At 35.8% G+C, this 24,338-nt stretch overlaps 1 protein-coding gene across 4 annotated transcripts in view; it reads right to left on the reverse strand.

The window, feature by feature from the left end:
* Positions 1-1,515: 1,515 nt before the first annotated feature.
* GABRA1 (gamma-aminobutyric acid type A receptor subunit alpha1) overlaps positions 1,516-24,338 on the reverse strand; it is a 43,995-nt gene continuing 21,172 nt past the window's right edge. For all 4 annotated transcript variants that reach the window (XM_040573582.1, XM_040573581.1, XM_040573583.1 and 1 more), the window contains exons 5-10: positions 20,763-20,983; positions 18,948-19,030; positions 14,515-14,658; positions 10,023-10,175; positions 7,225-7,427; positions 1,516-4,344 (exon numbers count right to left, since the gene is read on the reverse strand). In XM_040573582.1, the coding sequence (XP_040429516.1) occupies positions 4,036-4,344; positions 7,225-7,427; positions 10,023-10,175; positions 14,515-14,658; positions 18,948-19,030; positions 20,763-20,983 (1,113 nt within the window). In that variant the 3' untranslated portion in view covers positions 1,516-4,035. The remainder of the gene's footprint in view (positions 4,345-7,224; positions 7,428-10,022; positions 10,176-14,514; positions 14,659-18,947; positions 19,031-20,762; positions 20,984-24,338) is intronic.

The raw sequence follows: 24,338 nt of genomic DNA on the forward strand, positions 1-24,338 counted from the left end.
ATAATGTGATCGACCCCAGAAGATCAAAACAAGCAGAATGTACATCAAAAAAAGTTTCTTTCTGTAACCTAATGATTAGGTTATCCTGGCCTGTGGACACGGACTCCTTCATCATCTCTCCATTTCCACGAGAGGTGGCTTATGACTGAGAGATAAAACATTTTATCCTCTGCCAATAAATAGGGTTACAGGAGGCACAAGCAGGTTTCAAATTGAGCTAATCTTGTTCTACATTTTTTCAGTAGCTTCCAGGGACAATCCCAGAAAAAATAGAGGATTTTCCCCTATTGATGTAATATCATAGAGCAATGCCATGTCGGGGTGTCGTGCTGGACTGTCTGGTGACTGAATTTGCCATCTGGCAGAGCTGTTCTTCCACTCTGTGAGGCTTAATGGTGCTATATGTTTTTCTCTGAGTCAAGTCCTGTTTCATCTTTGTATTTTTCACTCATTTTACTCAAGTTCTGTCCAAGAATGTCTGAGCGGTGATAAAGGAGATGGGGGAGTCTTCATGTATGCTTTGCATCTGGCATGTGAACACAGGAGGTGGATGTTCAGTGTCACTTGCCACTTCCCTACTCCTCCAGAAAATCCTGTATGGGTTTCCATAGGGATTCGGCTCTGCGTAGTTAGGAGGAGGCAAGGAACAGGGATTCAGACTGCATTATCCTCATTCAATATAGAGGAAAGCAGAATAATTAGTTTTGTTTTTTTCTTTTGTGTTTTTTGTTTGTTTTTTTTTTTTGCCCATATTAATGCTATCTTTCCTTCTATTTTGATAAGTTGTTTTGTGAGACTCAGTTTCTTAAGAATGCTATAAATATTGTTATATACGTTTATGAGTCTTTCCTGCTTTGGTTCCTTTGAAAAATGCCTGCCACTGGTTGTTTCTGGTTCTGTTTCTCTACATAAGAGTATGAGGCTTACTCCCAGGACCTTGCCCAAGAAAATATGAGGGCTGAGTGCACTTGAATTACTTTTCCTGTATCTGGTATTCTTCTATGTGGAAAAGAAAGACTGGAGTGTTTTTAAGCTATACATACATGTCTAAATGCTATCCCCATAACTCATTAAATAAGTGAAATAGTGTTGTTTTATACCACCTGAGGTCCTGTCCTGACAGTCTTTCTTAGACCTTAGATCTGTATTTATACGACATCTATAATAAAAAGATCCACATCTTTACTAATGGTTTATCGGCCACTTTAGGTGGGAGAGAGCATATTTTATTCTCTTCCCACCACATATCATATTCATTGTTGTGGTACTAAACCTCACCAATTGTTCATCAGATTCAATTTATTGCTTTACTGGAAATACGTTATGTAGACTGAATGATATTTTTTGAAAGTCAAATCAGATTTTGGAAATATTCCTGTTGAAAACACTGAACAGAAAAATTACATCCATTAAACTGCATTCATTACCAAATCTACAAAAAGTTTTTGAATGAATAGCAGTTTATAAAGCAATGTGTTGTAAAAAGCAGTAACTAAAGAAAACCAAAGTAAAACATTCACTTTCATTATTGAACATTTTTAGCTTTATTATTATAATAGAATTACAGTCTGACATAAAATAAAGAGCTTTTGCTAAACTCTGTAAAGCAATACATGCTTCTGCCATAAACAACCTCTATTAGATTTAGGTTTTATTGCCACATCACTGCACTGAGGTGCAATAAACATTCAATGTCATCTTTTTAAAATTATCCCAGGAGTAAACAGAAACTGTCCTCTATAAGAGTGTATCATTATTTTCAAGGAAGACTTACTATTATTACATGGTTTAGCAAAGCACTGTAAAAAAAGCTACATAGAATACCTTGTTTTGATAAACTCTGCAATCAAGTTTGTACAGTATAATACTATTGGCATAGACTAACAAACTAAGAGGTGATATTATGCAGTCATTGCATAGCAAAAAGCAGACTAATTAAGTAATATTCACATCTAATGTGCAAAATGCAGACCAAAAGGTAGCTATGAATTACTAGGAGGATAAAATGCCCTAAATGAACACACTAGTTTAACGCCAAAAATAACAAGATAAACAAGTACACTGAAGTTAAAGAGCCATAGTTTATTTTTTTCTATACATATATCTACACATGATACCAGAAGATGAAAACATCCCCTTTTAATAAGATCCAATCAGATAATTTATCAAGTTTAGACAGGACTAGATGTTAGACAGTGAAGCATTAAAAAGAACCAACCAAACAAACAAAAACCAACAAAAAACACTAAATAAAACATTAACTATTTCCATTTTTTTTTTAACGTAGCGAATGTCAACTTTCTGATTTATTGAGAAAGTTTATAAAACATTGCCTGAAACACGACTATGAAATTTGATTCTCATTCGCAGTTTCTCTGGAGGTCCATGTAGTATTGTTTTAAAATTCATTCTGTACCATGTATTATGGTTTTTGAATTGATGCTTGCACCACCATTCTTCCCATCTCTTTGAAAAATCTTTATCTGAAGTTTTATTTCTAAGAATCAGCAATAGGAATACTGTCTAGATTTTTTTAAGGGAGCACAGTACCTGCAAAATGGACATCTTGTATTTAAAGCCCTTACATATTGTTCCTACAAATATATTGCTACAGTAAAAATGAAATGTTATAAGTTTACTCAATAAAATCTATTTTCCTGTACATTCTTTTCTGTATGACTTTTTTTGTATTTAATGCTACATATATTACATCACTTATTGTAACAGTTATGTATCAGCAAATATAGCAGTAGTATACAGATGAACTTCTGTCTTAATATTTCATCATTTTTACCTACCAAATATAATCCCATTCTTTATTATTTATGCATGACCTGAGCAGACCAGTCGTTAATCTAATAGTAAACATCAGATGACATTGTCAAATTGCAAGCTACTGTACACTTAACCACTTTACAAATGGAAATAATTCCAAGCACTTTCTATGTATTTTTTAGGCTTTCCAGTACCAATACTTTTTTCTTCATCTAGGCTCTAAATATGTTTTATTGAGCATTAAGTAACATATTAAGAGCTAAGAGGTGAATCCTAAACGATGTTTTAAGATCAAAACTTTAAAAAAATTATAAAAAAAAAAAAGAAATGTACAATCTCATGCTGCGTATTTACATATATTATTTAAATACTATATTTTGTCTTTCTGCTATCCATAAATTTCAATCTAAAGCTTTTTTTAATGTATCATTTTATAAAAGAATACATTCAACATATCTAGAGCTTGCGATTTTTTTAACTCTCTAAAACATAGTGATGAATAAAACCTATCTGTAAAAGCATCCAGGATTTGTTTGGATTACACAGGAGATAGAGGGGACTTGGGATATGCACTTGATTGTGCAACTTGTTTTAAATCTAGTCTAGTGACAACTTAATGCTTAGAACAAGACTGCAGTAAGACAGCAGATTAAAGCATTTGTTACCATTAGATCTTATGTGCTATACAGTGATAAACTGTACCTACAGTGAATAATTTCCCTTTTTCTTTAAAGACCATTTAATATTATAAATCAGGTGGTTTGGAGTATAGAAGGGACAAAGGATTAGGAAAATAACATTTTATGTTATTTCAGCAAGGATTCGGCAAATGGGAAGCTTTACATCCTTGAAAAGATTATAAACAGTGGTTGAATGGTACAGCATAGTATATGCAACATGGACTTTGTAAAGAATATTATCCTGCTCCTCACAATCCATTGAATAAAAATATCTTTTTCATGTCCATATACAATATCTATTGGGGACAGTCAGTACTTAAGGTATCTAAAATGCTTTTCTTTTTCATTATTAGATCTTTCCCTTTTCAAGAATCAGTTTGTTAAATTATATAGCATATATCCTTCTCTCCCTTGGACACTGGGTTTTTACATATACGGATATATTTTACTTCTGGTTAAATGAAGAAACCTTTATTTTCTTTAAGACAGAGGCAATGAAGCAAATGGGAATTACTGTGTGTGAAAACGGGAAGCAATTCCCAGAGCAAAAGACAAAACAGAGCTAGATGAATAAATGAGGTTATTGGTGGGGAGTTGGGGCTTTTAACTGGGGCTCCCGGTTTAAATAGGTCGCCCAATAGACTAAATTAAAGATTCCAAAAAGCAATGGGAAGGCTATTCTTGATAGTCGATCAATTTTGCTGACGCTGTTAAAAGTTTTCTTGGGTTCTGCAGGTTTTGCTTCTGGCTTAACTTCTTTGGGCTCTATTGTTGCACTTTTAGCAATGGTTGCCAGCCCAGGGTCCCTTGCAATATTAGGGGTGTAGCTTGTAGCTGCAGCTGTGTATGTGTTATTTTTCTTAATGAGAGGATCCTTCACTTTCTTTGGCTGAAAAAAGAAGAAAATATTTTATTCTTACTGTTTTCTTGATAGATAACAAACTGAAAAAGCACCATGAACTTTTGCAACAAAAGAAGTTTATACCACAAATTGTGATAGGCTCTAAGTAAGAAGCTAATATTTGGGCACATGACTCATGCAAAATATTTAGATGAAGACATGGACAGAATCATCAGTCTGGATTACTTGTATTAGTTAAACCGACGTATGTGATTGATAAACTATAATGAGGACTTGTACTGGTAGCTAGGCTTACTGATACACAAAATTACCTTTAATGGTAATTAGCAGTGATGATCGACTCAGAATTCAACATTGCCTTAATCAACTGTGCTACCTGACCAGGCCAAAAGCTTTAAAAGACACTTAGTTTTTAAATGTAGCTTTCCAATGTTTAGACAAATAATGTTTTTTATAATGCATTCTAACACAGTTCATACATAAAAATATGCAATAAATATATAATGTGATCGTGCACTAAAAGAGTGAATTATTTAGAAATAGGCAAATCTACTAGTCTTTTTACATTAAGGTTACATGCCAGAAGCATATGAATTAAGGAAAACAAAACTGAAGTTCATGTTTGAGTGTTACAACTGGTTCGTAATGGATGAAATGTCATTCTGAATATAGGGCCCTAAATAGCTGTTCAATTTTTTAGCTATCTAGTGTGGTATAGACCCAGTACACCTACCTGTATTGCTAAAGCAAGAACGTATTGAAAAGCTTTCAGTGGAGAACTTACTGGAAAGAGTATCTAGATTTTCAAATGGGTCCTTGTGTTTTCTAGTATTTTACTTGTGAGAGAAAAAAAAAGTTTTGTGTGGGGATGTCAGCTGGAATTCAACTGTCCAGGCTGCAGACAGTCTGAATCCTTCTTCCAGCACTGCACAAGGATATAGAGAAGAGATATACTAGATTGATAAGGAGGTGTAAAGAGAAGCACCATTTATGAGAAAACAGATTAAAAAAAAAAACAGAGGGAGCTTAGAAAATCATTAGGCAGTGATTGCCCCAAAAAGCTAAAGCAAATGTTGATCATTTAGTCCTCTAGAAGGCAAATAATAATGCTAGGTGTGATTTTTTATTACATTATTTCACTAAACAGCAAGCATAATTCTGTTTTCAAGCTGCAGCTATCCCAGGGAGGGAGTGGTTTTTGTTTTTTTTGTTTTACTATTTATAACAGATCAACTACAGATTTATAGCTGTATAAACAAGCCAGTAGGTTGGCTTTAGTATAAAAAGAAAAAAAAAATCTTGTTCAAGTGATGAACATTTAAGGAAGCAGAAGGGTTCCTGCAGGACACCTGAGAGCGTGCAGAAAAGCTGCAAAAGCATCTGGACAAGTGGATAGAGGCTTGTAGAAGCATGACATAGAGTCCTATGCAGGAAGGAAATGTAGGCTGAATATTGCGTATTTACTGTTGTGGTTTTTTGTTTTTGTTTTGTTTTTCCTGAAAATAGTAGTTTTATTTGAAACAGATTAAGTGGCTGGTTATAGTAACTTATGCTACCAGGTAGGCTATGTTCAAAAGGCAATATTTAATATTCAATTATTATGTTTTATTAATACCACCTATTTTATTAAAAATAGATATCATGAAGATAGGGGCAAAACAAAGAAGCAAATAAATGACTTTCAATGAAAGTATCATCAGTAACTGAAAACTCAATATTGACAAACTGTCATGAAGCTCAATACCGTACTTTTAAGTTATTTCACTTTGTTCCGCAATACTTTTATGTTTGTTCTCATCTTGTAAATGTCTTAATTTTATTTCTATTTTCTCATTGAGAGTCTTATGCAACTAAAATAGAAAAAAAAAAAAAGATAAAGAATATTTATATATAGGCATACATTCCTGAATTAAACACATATATTCGCATACCAATGAGTAACATCTGCTCCTCCAAATATTTATTCTGCTGAATCTCTAATCTGTGAATGTTCGTAATAAGTAATTAGGCAAGTTAAAAGTCTCTTTCAAGATCTCTTAAAAAAATAACCAAAATTAGCTTCCTCACAGAAGGAGCTCACATGATATTTCATAGGAAATCAGAAACTTTTTCTTTCATCTCGTATGCACCCTTGACAGTTTATTGATGCATATGTGATTTTCAGACAGTCTAATCCCATACCAAAGGAGTCAATGTGATGTCCTTCATTTCCTTGAGGGATGTGTGGAACAGGATTACAGACTCCCAAAATGACTGTCAATGCTTCCCCCAAAACAATTCAACTTCTCCTACATGCTAAGAATTAGGAATAACTTTTTTTTTTTTTTTTGTTAATAGGGAAAAAACAGGAGGCAAAGGAAAGAAAAGGCTCTGTAGTGATTTACTTGATCATGGCTACATGGCAACTCTCTTGAAGTTTAAGTTGGGGAGCAATATAATTTGAAAACTCTCAAGTACTGCAGTCACAAGATTTTCTTCTACATATATATTGAGGCATGAACACTTTCTCTTGCTAAAATATTAGAGAATGAATTGCCTTCCCTTTAAAAAAAAAAAAAAGTGTCTCCTTCCTGCTTATCTGCACAAGTCAAAATCCCAGAGCCTGTTTGCAAAAATGTTTTTTTTTCTCTATGAAAAATCAGAGACTATGCATATTTTTTATGTTATTAATAGCATTAAATATCATCCAGAGAAGAAGACTACATATTGAGGTACTCAGTGTCTAAGCAATTATTCTGTGTGTGTGTGTGTGTGTGTGTGTGTGTGTGTAGAAATGCTGTGTGGGTGAGCATGAGGAAACTTTTAGAATAATTATTTAAATTGCACAGGAGCTCTAATAGGCTAAAATATACGGAGATCATTCATGACATAATATGACCTGTTGGAATAAATATTAAGTGGTGTTACCTTTTCAGGAACGACACTTTTGCCATCCCATGCATAACCTCTCTTTGTGAAGTAATTCACTGTTGCAAATTCGATGAGTGCAGAAAACACGAAGGCGTAACAAACCGCTATAAACCAATCCATAGCAGTGGCATAGGCCACCTTGGGTAGTGAATTCCTTGCACTAATGCTCAACGTAGTCATTGTTAGGACAGTTGTTACTCCTGAAAAACAAACAGTTTTTAGGTCTTTATATCAGTGGCTATATTTTGTGTTTCAATTCTCGACTATTACAATAGAAGTGAAACCCTTATTTCTACCCCTAATTTTTATAGACCTTTCAACTTAAATTCACTTAAAATCAAATTTCAATTCCTGTGGAAGTTGCAGGTTCTCTGTAACATCTCTTTTATACCTTTGTTCTTTGACATTGTTTTAGTACAATAGTATTTTTTTTTAAATGGGGATGGAAATAATATTTTGAGTTTTGGACCGGATGCTACTTTATGCTTCATGGAATTTGAGGAATTATTGTTCCTGTTCCTTATCCAAGCCCTGTGAATTGCACTGCAGATGTAAAACTTTCATATTTTTAGTTCTTTCTTGCAACAGTTCTAAGATAATAAGATATAAAACTTAAAAACATTGTTTTCATGTTACTCAGCCTGATTAATGGTAACGTTTATATATGTTCCTTCAAACCTATACTCAAACATACTAAGCTTTATGTGATATATTCCATATATTTAAGTTGATGGTTTTAGAGATCTCTGTCCTTTTATTTACTGATGCACTGAAAATAGCAAAGACCTTATGTAGGAACAGTAACAATGCATTTGTATTTCTGATATCCGCCTGTTCCATTGCTGATGATGCTTTTTTCCTTAGCTGGCCATGGAGCTTTCACTGAGTCGCAGGGCTGTATTGAACTCATTCTGCCTATAACAGCTTGAAAAAAAATCTACAAGCGTAAGCTAGACATATACATCAAACTGTATGTCCACAAGTTACCTTGACAACTCCAGTGTCACGTATTGAATGTGTTTTGCTAGTTCATCTTCACTGCACTAAGTGTTATTGAAAATGTGCAGCGGTCTAAAATAGGGCAAATAATGAACAATGTATTTATGGACTGGTGTAAAGAACTTGAATTTTTAGTGCCTAGTGAGGAAGCAATTTCCTTCCCCGAGAGACAACCTAATCTCATCTTTGACTCATTATTAGTGAGCTTATATTTCTCTTATGTAGTAGCCAAGCAGGTTTTATAATTTATATGGTCTGCGTTAGTAAGTGGGCTAAAATATCTAAGCTGTACACATACATGCATGCAAAATATTCTGTGACATTTTTTCACTGCCATTAGGAAATGAAAAAACCTATCTTGTTATGTTATGATAAAGCAAACAAAACACTATTTACTAAATAGTGCCTTCTAAGAGGAAAATTTTGAGATATCTCAAGATAACAGCTGCAACACCATACAGTACTATTTATTATTCATTATGAGACTAGTAAATTTTGTTCTCCATCTAGGGACAATGAAGTACGGCATTGCAAAATGCTGATCTGACATTTCTTTTTAAATGGCATGTGCAAAGAGAGATAAAACAGTTACAATTTCAGTAGCTTTGAGTACAGAGGCTCATATAAGTCCCAGATCAGTTCTCAGTAATAAAACTTCTGAACTAATTTTAGACATTAATCATATTATGTAAATCAAATTTAATTATCTTGTGCTTTAAACCATTCTTTTGTAAATGCAAATCCATACATCTACAGAAAGTCTTTACTTGGTTCATGAGGTCTAAGGTTATGCATGTTATGAATTATTTCCAGAGGTTTTGGGAAACTAAAGCAAAACTATGAAGAGAGCAAGAAAAAAGTCAATAAAAGCAGCTCTTGTTCAACAACAGTTGAACAGTGTCTGCATGTTTCTCAACATCAGGCCTTGTTATTCTCTCCAGTTTTGCTGTGTACAGTGTAAATGCATAAACTCTTTTCAGCAAAGCAGGAGGGCCCGTGGCATCTTGCCCCAGCACTGCCCCGAGGCAGGGAAATGGGTCTAAAGGCCAACTTGGCTGTGTGTTTTTCCACCTCCTCCTGCCAAAGATGTTCAGATGTCCCACAAAAAGACTAGGTAACATTCCAAAAATCTTAGGTTCTATTTTCCCTAACCAGATTTGTTATATCTTTTTTTTTTTTTTTAACCATGTGCTTGACTTGGATTAATAGCTTCAAAAAACATGCTAGTTGTTTTTTTCTAATTTTAAAATAAGTGTTTGCAGGCAGCAGTTAAAATACTAGGGACCAACTGTATAAACTTAGAATCCCACAGACTCCCTCCTTACTGCATTCATTAAGTGCATCTTTTCATTGCTATAAGCACAATAGATGATCTCTGATTTCAACAGGAGACAGCAGCCTACAAAAGGGATTTTCAGGATAAGAATTTTCAAAGGGCCTAAGGATGTCAAAGGACCAACACCCATTGATTAAAACTTTTTGACAATCCCCGCCATGGAAGCCATTGCCATTTATTGGAAATGTTTTATTCATATATTTATTGTTTTGGAAAAGTAGAACTGGAATAGATTGATTGAGATATTTTCAGGTCTCTTTTTACAGTCAGTTTAAAAGCTTTTGAACTTGTATCAGCTTCTGATGCATCTTCACAATGAAACACATTAACTGTTGTGTACTGCACTATGTACAGGCTCCTGCTGTTCTCCAATATCACATTACACATAACCACTTTTATCACAAAATTTCTTAAAATTATCTGGCATGTGATTGCCAAGGAGTTTATAGGTCTTTCTTACCAAATACAGTTCTTGCTGGAACAGATTCTCTGTTAAGCCAGAAGGACACCTGTGACAATATCACTGTCATGATGCATGGCAGGTAAGTCTGAATGACAAAGTAACCAATCTTTCTTTTCAAATGAAAATGTGTAGTCATAACAACATATTCTCCTAAAAAAAAAACAAAACAAAACAAACAACAACAAAAAACATTGAAGCTTTTATAAATAAACAAATTAAAAGACCTTATAGGAACTCACTTTTCATTATAATCACTACTATTATAAAAATAAGAAGTCCTCAGATCAAATTGGTTCAGCTCTGAAGAAAATATTTAATAATAAAGGTTCCATCATTTAATAATCAAGTTCCACTAATAATACAAAACTAGACAGTTCTGGGAAATGCTAATTAAATTTGCATCTTTTTCATCTTCTTCACTGAGTAGTGAATAAAAGTCTCCATTAACTGGCGGCTGTTTAGGCCTCTTGTGAAAGGTTTCATTCTAATAGAAGGTGGAAACACTGTAATATACACATGTAAACATCAAACAATGACTGAATGGAGACAGGAAATCAGAAATGTTTCAGTAGGGCCAAGCTGTAGTTGTAATTGTTGATGTGATTATGTTTGTATTATCACTGTTTGTGCTTTATCTGCTCTGAAGATTAAGCATCCCTATACCACTAATTCAGTTCCTTACTAAATTAATATTCTCTCCCATAGTAAATGGCCAAAGCAAGAATAACATATAATATTTTCATTACCAGTAACTTTTAAGGTGCTACAAGAATATATGATCTGGATATTCCAATTACATACAAAAGGCATCTTAAGTATTTATATAACTCTATAAACCATTTCTTCCAGAGGACAGCAAATATTTACAGACATTATTGACAATATCATTGAAAACAGATTTTGAAAAACAGTATATAGACTGGAAAACCTATACTTGTGACATATTGTTCACCGTAGATTGATTCTTTATTCAATAGACATTAGCTTAGGAAAGAAACAGGTGGAAATGTGACTGGATGAAAACCTCTGTCTAGATTAGAGATGATGTGAAATTACCATTATTCTCTTTTAAAATGTAGGCAACTGGAAAGAGACTGTTGCACTTGTACAGGAAAAGCTTAAACTGGATTGAAAAACTATGTCTAGACGTTGACTGCTTATGCACTGAGCATGTCAAATGCCCTTTTCTTTAATTCAGAGTGTAAAAGAACATTCAGTTGAACAATCTTTCTCAATATATAACCCTGAGGAAATCTTATAAATAAGATGTGACAATACTCCCTGTATGTTTCAATATAAAATAGAAGTCAGTAGCAAAGGACGGAAAAGAGAACCAATTAAAAATTGAGAGCTAGAGCAAAGGATATACAAGGAAAATATTCTTTCAGAAAAGAGGACTTCAGGAACAGTAAGGGGGGCCTTGACTTGATTTTTACCTGTTGTTCTGTAACTTTCACCAGAACAACCTACAACAGAGACTATAATTTTCTGAAGGGTGCCAGTCTTAGCTAGAAAAACCAATAATTAAATTTCATCTACTACAATATGTCATGGGAAACTATTTTAATGCAATCAGATATAAAATGTTCACAATGATGTATCAGAATTAATTCAGTGATTGTAGCTGGCAAGCTAAGAATATAGAGTGAACACATCACTCTGCTCTGAAGCTTTACTTAGCTGCCCTAAATTATGAAAGTATTTTAACCTCTGGAAAATGAGAACGAGATTCGAAGCATGAAGGCAATTTAAAAGACAGGGATTACTCTCATCTGTTAAGACAATAGTTCTGAGCTAGAAGTCAGTTAAAGGTAATGCCATGAGCATCTCAGGCAAAACATAGGCCTAGAATAATGCTTACAGTTCAGTTATAAGTCAAAAACATTTTTGTAGGTCTCCAAAATACCAATGGACTGGAGTCATTTATTAGAATACAATAGATCTTTAATGGATTTTACTTAAATAACTATAAGAGATTAAAACACTCCAGTTATTTACTGAATCTTCAGTTTCCCATATTTTGTCTTTAATTAAAATGCATGGCCACATGACAGCTGCTGACCACTGTACAACTTCCAACCAATTCCTCTTCCACTCAGAGAGATGGGGGTGCTCAGCCTGGAGAAGAGAAGCCTCTGGGGAGACCTCATTGAAGTCCTTCAATACTTGAAAGGGGGCTTATAAAAAGGATGGAGAAGGACTCTTTACTCAGGTAGATAATGAGAAGACAAGGGGCAATGGTCTTAAACTAAAAGAGGATAGACTTAGATTAGACATTAGGAAGAAATTTTTCACTGTAGAAGCAGTGAGGCATGGGAACAGGTTGCCCAGAGAAGTTGTGGATGCCCTGTCCCTGGAGGTGTTCAAGGCTAGGCTGGATGGGAGCCTTGGGCAACCTGAGGGGGGTTGGAGCTAGATGATCTTTAAGGTCCCTTCCAACCCGAGGCATTCTATGATGAGTGAATAACTAGATTGTAAAAGCATTTTAGTCTTTGAAAGACTATCTTGAAGACAACGACAATTGCAGATCTCTTTTCATGAAAAAAATCAGGATTTGTATTTATCTTGTTCTAGACCCCGAACGAGAAAAAAAGATCCTTTTGTCTTTTTGTCAGATGAGTCAATCTCCACCCCTCTAAAAATAGGGAGGGGTTTCACATTTTTCATTACGTATGTCATGTCTTAAAACAGAGATGATCAGAGGATAAAGATGTGCCGGAGGATTGTGTTGAGATAGCTGCCCAGCTATCTGAATGGGGAGAAAGCACTTCTGACCCCACCATTATTTTGGTGAAGGCAAATGTCAAGAAGCACTTTTCCTTGAGATGTTGAATTTGAAAACAATCAATGTTTCTTCCACTGTATATTCTTATCAAGTATTAATTTAAGAGGGTTGCAAGTTTGGAACTAAAAGATTATTTAACGGGCTCGGATTTAGTTTTGATAGTCATTGTATTTAATTTTTTGGAATGTTTTTCTGCATCTAAACAATAGCATATTTGTTTTAGTAAATATTAATAACACTTCATTTAACTTTATGGATTAGCATGGTAAAAATTTCAGGCAGAAAAAAGGAGGCAGAATTCAAACCTATGAAATATCACGGGCAAAGGAAATGTAATTTAGTTACTTCATGGAAATATATAAAGAATTTTTACACTTCTTAGGTTTGCCTTAATTCTATTTAAACATCTATTATCTGACTGTCTTAAGAATTTAAAGGGTGCTTCTCACAATACCATCTAACTACCCTGAATTATATCTGCTATTATCTGTTCAGTTTAAATATGTTCCCAAGTTTATGAGTCTTTTCTGACTGTCCTGCTGCCCTTAAAATGCATCGAGTAAGCAGGGAATTGGCAATGAGTGCAAAAGGGCAGCCATGCAGGTTGCTGCGGTCTCTCTGAGTGAACAGCCTCCGAAGAGAAAGAGCACAGAGCTCAGGATCCTTGCAGTCCCTCACAAATCACACTGACTTGCCAGGAAAGGGCAGGTGAGGTGAATTACTGGCTCCAAAGAAATCAACAGGAATATTTCTGTCTATGGCCAGGCAGAAAGTTCTCTCTGCTTTTCTTTCTCTTTGACCGATGCTGACCTCAGTGCTCAATAATGAATGTAGTGAATCTGTGGAAGCAGTTGTGTTGATATTTCTTATGCGAAGTCCTTATTTCTGCCATCCCACTTACTTTTATGATTACATCAACAGAAGCTTCCAAGCAGTAACCTGAATAGTGGTCCACTGGAAATTTTAGTCTATGAGAAAATTTGTTAGCTTAATAGGCCGCATGAACATATACTGAGAAGCTAAATAAAAAAATAAGACACGAGTTAGGGTTCACCTTAAAATGACTCACTTTGCTTTAAATATTTCTTCATTTTATGAATGACAGATTAGGAAGTTTGGTATAGGCAGGTACAAGTGTACTTCTTTAGTTCCATTACAACTGCAGGGGCATTCAGAGCAATACAGCTACGTCTAATGGAGTGCTTCCCTCCGATTCATAGAACATTAATTCCAGTCAACACTTCAAGATCTTGTTCATGCTCAAAGTTCAGTTTATTACTGTATTCAGATTTTTGTGCCTTTCCAAAGTAATAAAAAACAAACAAGCAAACAAAACAACAACAAAACACACCCAAAGATTAAATCTTGAAACAGAAAATGCAAAGTGCAAAATTTTTTAGCCAGCTTCAACATTACACTTAACTAATACTGAAAACAAGGGCTATATGGCTATATTTGTGTATCTCACTTTTAATAGTTTTGGAGTAAAAGCTGGTGGCAGCATTAAGGTACCTAAATACTATGTTTGGATGTTCCAAATGTTTGTGTGTTTGTTTTTTTTTTAATTTGGTGACATTTTTTTCACTTTCTAAATACCTCCTTAAGAGACTATATGCTTTTTTTCAGCATCTTATTTCACTGCCTCCAAGAATATGATCTTTGAGGTCTCATTTTGCTATAAACTGGTAAACCTTTTTCACAAACCTGTACTGGACTGAACAATTCCAGAGTCCACAGTTTGTCCAAGCAGATCATACTGGTTCAGTCGAGAGCCATCTTCAGCCACAACCACTGATCTTGCTGGTTCCCGTGTCCATTCATACACAACCTCTGCTCTGGTATAAGCATCTAATTTAAAACAAATACATTGCATTTCAGCTTTTGTCCATCTACTGCCATATGTCTTTAACAGAACAAGGTTTTGAGCAGTACTTTGAATATTTAATACTCTGAAATCACTTGTAGAAAACCCACAATTAGCATACTGGAACTTTCTGATTATGGGGAATATAAGTGATTTTATAGGTCTATCTGTATTATGATCAGCTAAATAGCTGCTGTAGGGCTGGATTAAGGTTTGCCCTCAATGACATTGAAAGTCTTTCTCTCCCTTACATCATTCCCACCTATATAATATCTGAATAAGCGGAAGGGGGAGTTAGACATGGAATTTCATGGGCATGCAAGGACTCCAGCTCTTATTCTAATCTTTAACTACTATAAAGAAAGACGAGCCCCAGTATTTTTAATTTGTGGTGGTTTGGTGGTGTCTGGGCCACGGTCAGAAAGTAAGTCCTTTTCAGAGTAGCTCCAGTGACCTCTCCTTCAGCCTGGCTAGAGCTCTCCATTTTGTCATCACCCTCTCATGGTGCCTTTGCTGTATAACAAGTGTAGCAGATAGTTCTGAGGCTGCCTAGGCTCACGTCAGTTTAAATCACAGTGAATCTATTTTCCTCTTTAGTTATTTCTGGGGAATGCTCACACTTATTCAAGTTCACATTTATCGAAGTCCTAAAAAGAGCAAAAGAAAAACACTGTATTTTCCAGACCCAATTAGTCTAGCATGTTATATAGATAATTCAGTAGTATCCTACATATATCATCCAGGTGTTTTGTGCTGTTATTAGTGTGTTATTTCTGTTATTTCATGAATTAAACTATACATAACATTTTTTATCGTAGTACTGTAATATTCTTCTGCCATTTTGTGTAGTCTGCAGTCTGACAGCTCTTGCTTTGAGCATTCAGGGTGGGAGTAAGTTGTCTACATACAGGCATTGAGTGTCATTCTTGGCACCTAGGAGTATCCAAGACATGTATGGGACTGAATGTGTGATTAGAACCTACATAAAGCTTGCACCCACCAGAGGCAGCTGGAAACCAGATGGGACATCTTAGGACACCTAAAATGGTACTAAAAATGTGTGTATAGGTGACTAACTGACTCCTACCTGCAGGATGAGATTTTCTCTGTGCGTTTTCAGAACAGGCAAGCAGGAAAGGGAAAGGAACAATCTGATTCCCTTGATCTCATTTGTGAGTTAATAATTTTATCGTATCAGTGTAAGAGATAACAATGATTAAAGAGGTGGTTTTGAATGGAGTGTGCTGGTAAATTAATTGCATGGTATTTGATCCCACATTATTGAAGTGGAAGGTTACTTTTGCCCTCAGACTTCTTATTCCCTAAGCACTATAACATATAGTTAGCTCTTTTGGAAGCAGTGGTAAATGCAAATCTACTTCTTAATAATTCTGGCCTTAAAAATAATGGCCACAGTAAGTACAAGAATTGGCCTGCTAATCTAGCTAAATAAAATAAAAAAGGGAAAAAAAAAAAAAAAAAAAAAAAGATAATATTAACTTTAAAGCATTTTACTTGTTCTGGATCACATGAGTAGTTTGGAAGAGAGGGAACTGATTTCCTGAGCTGCTGGGAAACAGTGGATTAGGAGTCAGAGGGAAGGCAGTATGCTCATCAGCGCTGGAAATGAGCTCACCCCACCAGGTTCACTTCTCCATTTCCATCACGGATGGTCTGTTCTCCCTCCTACCCTCAGCATCCGGTTGACACGTTGCGTAAGTTCAACATACCCTTTTGCTCCTTTCAGTGCTGCTTTCCAGAGTGGCCTTAGTTTTAAACTGACAACCAGATTTTTGTGGGAAGAGTTGAGGACAGCAGCTGCCTTTCTGATTTTGTTATGCCAACATATGGCTTTTTGTTGTTCCAGAAGCCTCTTTAGCATTTGTCGCATTGTACTTACATTGGAATAACCTCTAGCTCAAACTGCTATTTTGGCAAATCATTTTAGCCTTGGAACTGGGTCAAGCATTTATTGGCCTCTACAGTATGGGCAGAGTCCTTGGGAGATATGCCACTCCTTCAAATGTGAGGCTTTTCTGAATCCAGCTTCAACAAGAGATGAGAAATAGTGGAGGATATGGAAAAACTCTTATCCAATTTAATTCAAAACAAACACTGCTGGGCAAATACTACCTTGGGGAGCTACTAAGTCTGGTATTGTAATCTGTACATAAAGAGTGTCTTTCATTACAATTGAAGGTCTTTTTCAGTAAATTCTTCACTCCATTAAGATGAATTTTATGAATTGCTTTAGTTGTTTGATAAAAATGTCCCAAATGTATTGAAAGGATATTCCCACTGAAAAAGCAGCAATTAAATTTTACAACTGTTCTCTTTTTATATGTACAACCGTGAGACCTATTTTCACAACTTGCCTGAGTCTAGCCATTTGTCCAGTGGGAGATAGTTCTATTTGTATCAATACCGAAGTATTCAGACAGAAATATTTTATAATCTGATAACTATGTTATATAATGTAATGGGAAGGATGGGAGAGACCCATATTTAAGGTCCTCTTTTGGACAGTGAAGTCCCCAAGCAGTGTTTGCAGTAAAAGCATGTTGCAGAAGGCACTCCCCCAGATTAGAAGCTCCTTTTAAATTAGTAGCAGAAAGCAGAGTTTCCCTGAAAAGGCCTTAATCTTGTCTCATGGCCCTTCCCAGCATTTGGACTTACTTGTTTTGTTAGGTCCTGCTAAGAACAGCTGGCTTGAAGGCCATTTGTGTTCAAAGTACAAAAATACTCTAAATAGCCTGTAAAATATAATGGCCCATACCTGCATTCTGAAATTAGAATGTTAGTATTAACCTCTGACTCTGGTGCAGAAAATGATATTTCAGTTAGAAATAACTGATTATTTTTTTTTGATTTAAGAAAACTAATGTATATAATGATAAAAAAATACTTTACAGAATAAATTTAGATAGAAGTGTAAAATCGAGTCTGCTAGTTCACATTTATACAAAACCTGTTGATGGTTTAACTTTATGTTAGCAGGTTTTATGCACAAGTACCCGTCTTCCTATCTTCCAGATCCAACATACAGTCAGCATAAACTCCTTAATGTGCATTTCAAGAGAAATTCAGCTCTGCAACCACATCTGATGTAACTGGGATCCCGGGTGATTCCAGGTGCACAGATCTGCTGTTATTGGTCCAGGACCCACTGCCCTATATTAATTAACATTTTCCCCTCTGCTGTTTCACGGGAGATTTGGAAAGGTTTATTGGACGTGCTGTAAGAAAACTTAGCATTCAAATAGTAAACTGTTCCTGTCAGTTATACTCCAACTTTGTATGAGCTTTTTGTTCTGTAAATCTTATCTAGGAGGCTAGTAGGTCTTTAAAGACAAAAGATCAGTCCTTTCTCATTGTAAACACAGAGCTATTCAGCCCAAAGTAAATTATCACCCTGTCTGGTACCACTTGAAGAATGAATCGGGTGTTCTGTTTGTTGACTTCTAAAATGTATCAAGCCACTAAGTACCTATTATCAGTGAAATGACCCATTTCTACTAGAAAAAATAGCCACTGAGGAAAAAATTTGTACACTATTACATTTTCCACACATTTTTTCTTCTATGTTTGTGTTGAATCAACCAGAGTAAAACAACTCTTCAATTTATTTATTTAATCTTAAAGAGTTGTAGCAGGGGTTATATTTAATTTATGGAAATAATATGTTTAGCTAAGTTTCAAAGTATCAGTTACAGGTTGGCTGCAATTCAAATCAAAATTTTTGGGAGAAATTCTTGATTTATTGTAAGTGGCGTCAGTTATTACTCTGATTTCGATTACATTATATTTGTTCAGTGTGTTCCCTAATCTAAGGTTAAAAAATGTTGCAAGTGTAGGACTCTCTTAGGAGATTTGTGACATCTTCCACTTCCAGATGTGTCACATGATTGTAATATGAATAGTATTGCAGTCTAAGACAAAATTTCGTTCTAAACATAGTAAGACTATGGTAGCGAAACTATTTTTACCTAACCCAATTGAGTTATCTACAGTCCGTATTACTTCTCTCTAAAATTGATTTTGGGACTTTAAAAAAATCAACTGTAAGATTAATATTTTCTAAGCTATTTTTCCAGAAGTTGAGTGCTACCATTTTTCTCCTTTGTGAATGTCCAAGTATGACACTGGAGGATATTTAAGACACATATTTAAGATAGGAAAATACACAATTAAAACCTTGAAGTTTGCTCAGTTGCAAAATACTTTTGTAAAGTGGCCTTAAAATGGAGAAACCTCAATTTAAAAATAAACTTACAGCTTCCAAATTTCAAGGGGCAAGCATGTGCATCCATAGGAAAGTCTTCTAAATGCATTGGACACTCTGCTCTCACAGTCAATCTATAAAGTGAGCAAAAAGACACATTTATTCTAGTTTCATAGAAATAGCAAATAGACTTCTGTGAAGACACATTAACAGGCATTATACTAATTTTATGTGATTAATAAACAGCTAGAAAAGGCCCTGTCTAGGGGTGCTGACAGGCATGCTGACAGGCTACATGCATAAACACAGTAGTGGGACTGAGTCTGCCCTCTACCTTGTCTTACTATACAGCAGAGACACACTCAGACTTGTACCTTGGTGGGAGGATTAAGTTCTCTTAGAAAGTAAAATCATTTCCCTGCTGCTGTCACTCAACTGGCCCACTCTGGTCGTTCGGACATTTGCTGAAATCATTATGATGCTATTGGTTTGGATGCAAGAATGTTGCTTAATATGAGAGGTTAAGTAAACTAGAAACATTCGCTGAAACAGTCGTGTATCAAACATCAGCAAGGAATGGACAGTAACACTTGAATACCAGGCAGAAGACTGCATTAAAGCACTTGCAAAGATGAAGAAACAGAAATGGTTATGGTCAGAAATGGAGACATGAACCACGTGCTGCCATGGTAGTGTTCTTGTGGATTAAATCCCTAGCAGCCCAAGCATTTAGGTAGACCTGGACTTGTCTAAGCACTAGCCAACCGTATTCTACTCTAGCCTAGGGAGCCTTGAATGATGTTTCAGATACATTGAACACATTTGACAAACTTCCAAAAATCCTGGAGACTTTTTTTTCTCCAAATACTTGTATTGCTTTTAAAAGCATTTTTAGAATTGTAAAAAGAAAATTCAATATTCACCTACGTACTAAACTATCCATCTTGACTTTGACTCAAAAGATTCACAAACATATAGCTCTGTAGAGACAATATACCATTTCTTTCATTGTTTAATTCAAGGTCTTTTTAATCCAGAATGTTTTCACCACTGTGTACCATCATTATTTTCAAAGGATATATTTACCCCATTGCTGACAACCGTTCAGTTCAACTTGTTATTGTCATGGAGAGAATACCCCATTTCCAGTAAGAATGATGCCAGTACAGGAATCTTTCATACCCCTAACATTTCAAATACTATAGTGTATTCTTGTTACAAATGGAATACGAAATGTCCATTTTAGATTCTCATGTTCACCAACAAGCACAAGAAATGAGAATGTGCAATGAATTCTCTGGTCATCTGCTAGTTCTTAGAATCTGCTTTCTATAGGAAGCAAAGATTAGAGACCCTTATATATGATCTAGTAGGCCAGATTATGTTCAACTTTCAGTCTTTATTCTACTTCTACTGGAAGTGGTCAAAGCCAGGCTGGATGGGGCTTTGGGCAGCCTGATCTTGTGGGAGGTATCCCTACCCATGTCAGGGACATTGGAACAGGATGGTCCTTAAGGTCTCTTCCAACCCAAACCATTCTGTAATTCTGTTTTGCTGATGGAATACTTGAAAGCAGATCCTAATTAAGGTCCTCTGCAAACTGATGGATTCCTAATACTCTAGGTACCTTTTTAAAATCAAGTATTGAGATGCATCCAGGACATGTAAAGGTGGCACAGCAGCAGGAAAAAAAATGAACACTGCAAATGTCTGTTTATCCACCATTCTATGACCTATTGTGAAAATAATTACTAAGCAGGAATCAAATTATGCTGAAAAAGGAACCTGTTTCCTGTTTGGAAAATATCTTGCTTTACCAAGTTAAATTGTCAAACTAAATGAAGGATATAATATTTTAGGGCTCACCTCATTGTGTACAGCAATGTCCCATCCTCTGTAATTCGTAATAATTTATTTGGCATCGTCATGTTATGAGCCACTGACTTCTTTCCATTGTGGAAAAAGGTATCAGGTGTCCAAATTTTGCTGGCCATTAAATTGTTTAACCGGAGAACAGTCATAGGTCCTTTGAATTTTAATCTTTCATCTTTCCAGCTTTGGCGGAAAAATACATCTATAGTGTATTCCTACACCAATTCAAAAAAAAAAAAAAAAAAGGTAATATTGTCATATGTTGCAATACAAGAACTTGAAAATTATATTCTTACTGTTCCCTAAAAGCAAGACTATTAATGAAATTAGTAATTACCAGAACGTTTATTCTTTATATTACTTACAATGTATCTGAAGCTGGTTATTTAACAGTTACAACATCATTGCTGTGTTCAATAGAGCAAATGCTGGGAAGAATAGCATATCAAAAGTTAAACAAGAATTTGAGGTATAATATAATGGAAACAAAATATTTTGCCCTTTTCTCCTTTTCCTTTCACCTTCCATAAAACTGTGATTTGAAGCTGTGGATATTCAGCCATTTTGCATAGCCTGCAAAGAATATGTATCTTAGAATAAAATAAGCCTGGTGAGACAGCATCTTACTAGAGCCTTTTGTTTTAGGTGTCTCATCAGCATAAAGAGGTAGTCAACCTGTGAAAAGTTCACAGCACTAGAATTATGTGGTCTTATTTATGAGACGTGAAATGGCTCATTGGTCCATATCACTGGACTCAAGAGAGCACAAGCTGAGGATTGCTTTGGACCAACAGTAATAGTTTGGTTATGCAAGGACTGAGGCAGTGGGGAGGAGATGCATTGGCTGAATCAGTGTATATAGGGAGAATAAAACAAACAAACAGAAAACTTGCTATGAAATGAAATAATTATTTTTTACAAAGCAATAGAAATGAAGTTAAGAGGGAGACAGGGAAGTTAGGAAACATATGTTGGTGTATTATAGATAAAACATAGAATACTTTCCCACTCTGATGTGGTAAAAATGTGGAAAACTCCTGTGGATGCAGTATAATTTAATATTTACCTAGAGAAAAATCCCATTCTAACATGGAAGTGCTGTATGGGATTATCCTATTCCTTCTATCACTCACGGCTGAGATTTTGTGATGAATATCAAAAGCAGCTATCCAAACACTGTTCAAAATTACTCTGAATTATAATCATTTGGCTGAGAAGCTGAACTTTTGCTGAGATCTTGTACCAATGTCTGATGGCAAATCCTGAAGGCAAATGGCACTGGCACACACTGCTACAAGTAAAAGGGCTTCCCCAAGGAATATGCTAGTAAAGAGAAACATTCTGAAAAGAACGTTTAAAATCTATCCATAGCAGACTCCTTCAGACTCATGAATTTTGTTTTAACAAATTGTAACACTCTGTACAACATAAGCAAGTGTGAGCTGTTTATTACTCGTGCAACTATCAGCAAGCAACAATAGTGAGTTTGGCAGTGGCTTTTCGGTTTTCAAGGCACGTAGTGACTAAACAAGTTTATTGTGGACAATAGTAGTAGTTCTATGGGATGGTCTTTGCTGTCGTGTTTTTTTTTTTTTTCTTTATATCTGAGACCCAGTGAATCATGTTGATGCATATTTAATTGCAAACATAATAGCATTTCCACTTTCTTAATCACGTGCTTAGTGTGCTTCTGGAACCGGGATTTGTTCAGAGGAAGGGGCGTTAAAATACTGTATTTTCTCAGTGTTTTACTAGCTCCAAAGATTTCTTCGTACACACGTGGGAAAGGTAAAAGACAAGACAAGCCCAGAAGGTGGTATCACTTCAGTGTGCATTCCCTTTTTATTTCTAGCAACTGCAAAGTAGGAGGTGAGTGGAAAGTGATACAGGTCGAAAGAAGGGAGTTTGGTTCTTCCCTTTATATGAACACAAAATTTTTAGGTTGGAAAAGATCAGAGTCTGAGACATTTGGTAAGGAATATGACAGCAGAAGACAAAACTCAATTAAAAATTAGCTGATAGGTCATACTGCACACAAACTGCATCATTTTTGGCTGAGCTTTCTCACCTCCTTAGCTTTCACTACCCGCTTTAATATGTACAGTAATTCCCCTCGAATCCTGACACATGGATGATCTTTAAGATCTCTTACTCTGATTAGAGCTTTCTTCTACAGGAGAGTGCCATGCAGAACAAACCATGTACTATAGCACTGGTCTATGTGCAAGCAGATGAGAGAGATAAAATTCAGATAAATTCTCCACAGAGGAGATTTTTCATCTCTTAGTGTGCAAGTAAAGAAAGAAGATTGCTATCTGCAATAAATTGTATAGCATTGAATATTTATAACATTTTGTCTTACATGTGAGATCCAGGCAGGAAATAATTCAGTATTTTATACATTCTCTAATTCACTCATCTGTTCTTTCTGCCCAGAGACTGTTTATATTTTTTATTGTATTCTATTAGGTGCTGTACAGGAAGGTACGAAGACAGAAATTCTTTCCTGAAGAGCTTACAGTAGAGAAACAGTGAATGAAAGCTTACTAGAAAAACATCATTTTGTCCTTATGAAAAAAGTGTGTGTTTTTTATCTGGTTCTTATTTCAGATAATATATATCAAAATTTTCACAAAATAATAGTGACTTGAGAATAGACGGTTATCTGATCATTAGTTGTATCTACCATCTGAGAGATCATACCTGAAAACTTGCAAAGTTCTTCCAAAATTAGACGTTTTTATTTTAAAAAGTGCTTTTCTCCTGTTTAACTTGATTCCCAGGTTTAAGACAGAGCCAAGGCATTCTCTTTATAGAATAGCAGGTTATGTCTGTGCTGTTCTTAAAAGAGTGTCTTGAGAGTGGGTAGGAACACCATGTACTGCCTGATATATCAACCTACTATCTATATAACTGCCTCATTGGATTCCTGCAAACAGATGGTCTAGGTATGCTGGTGTCTCACTGTGGCTGTAGTTTCATAACATATGGCGTCAGCTGGAATAGCTCATTCCCAGATCCCATCCATCAGTCCTGGGCCCAGACAGCAGCACATCCCTCCCCTGGTGTGCCAATACAGCTGCTAGTGAGGCTTCCCTGTGCCTATATCCCATAATGCCAGCAACATCGATTGTTGGTCTGCTTGCTGGAGCAAATTTAGGGTAGCCCTCAAATGGGTCCTGTACCTGGGGCACAACAACCCCAAGCAGTGCTACAGGCTGGGTGAGGAGTAGTTAGAAAGCTGCCTGGCAGAGAAGGACCTGGGAGTATTGGTTGATAGTCGGCTGAATATGAGCCAGCAGCATGCTCAGGTGGCCAAGAAAGCCAACAGCATCCTGGCTTGCATAACAAACAGTGTGGCCAGCAGGGCTAGGGAAGTGATTGTCCCCCTGTACTCGGCTCTGGTGAGGCCGCACCTCGAGTACTGTGTTCAGTTTTGGGCCCCTCACAACAAGAAGGACATCGAGGTGCTCGAGCGAGTCCAGAGAAGGGCAACGAAGCTGGTGAGGGGTCTGGAGAACAAGTCTTACAAGGAGCGGCTGAGGGAACTGGGATTGTTCAGCCTGGAGA

The sequence above is a fragment of the Cygnus olor genome, chromosome 14, assembly GCF_009769625.2.
Source record: "Cygnus olor isolate bCygOlo1 chromosome 14, bCygOlo1.pri.v2, whole genome shotgun sequence".
NCBI classification, from domain to species: domain Eukaryota; kingdom Metazoa; phylum Chordata; class Aves; order Anseriformes; family Anatidae; genus Cygnus; species Cygnus olor.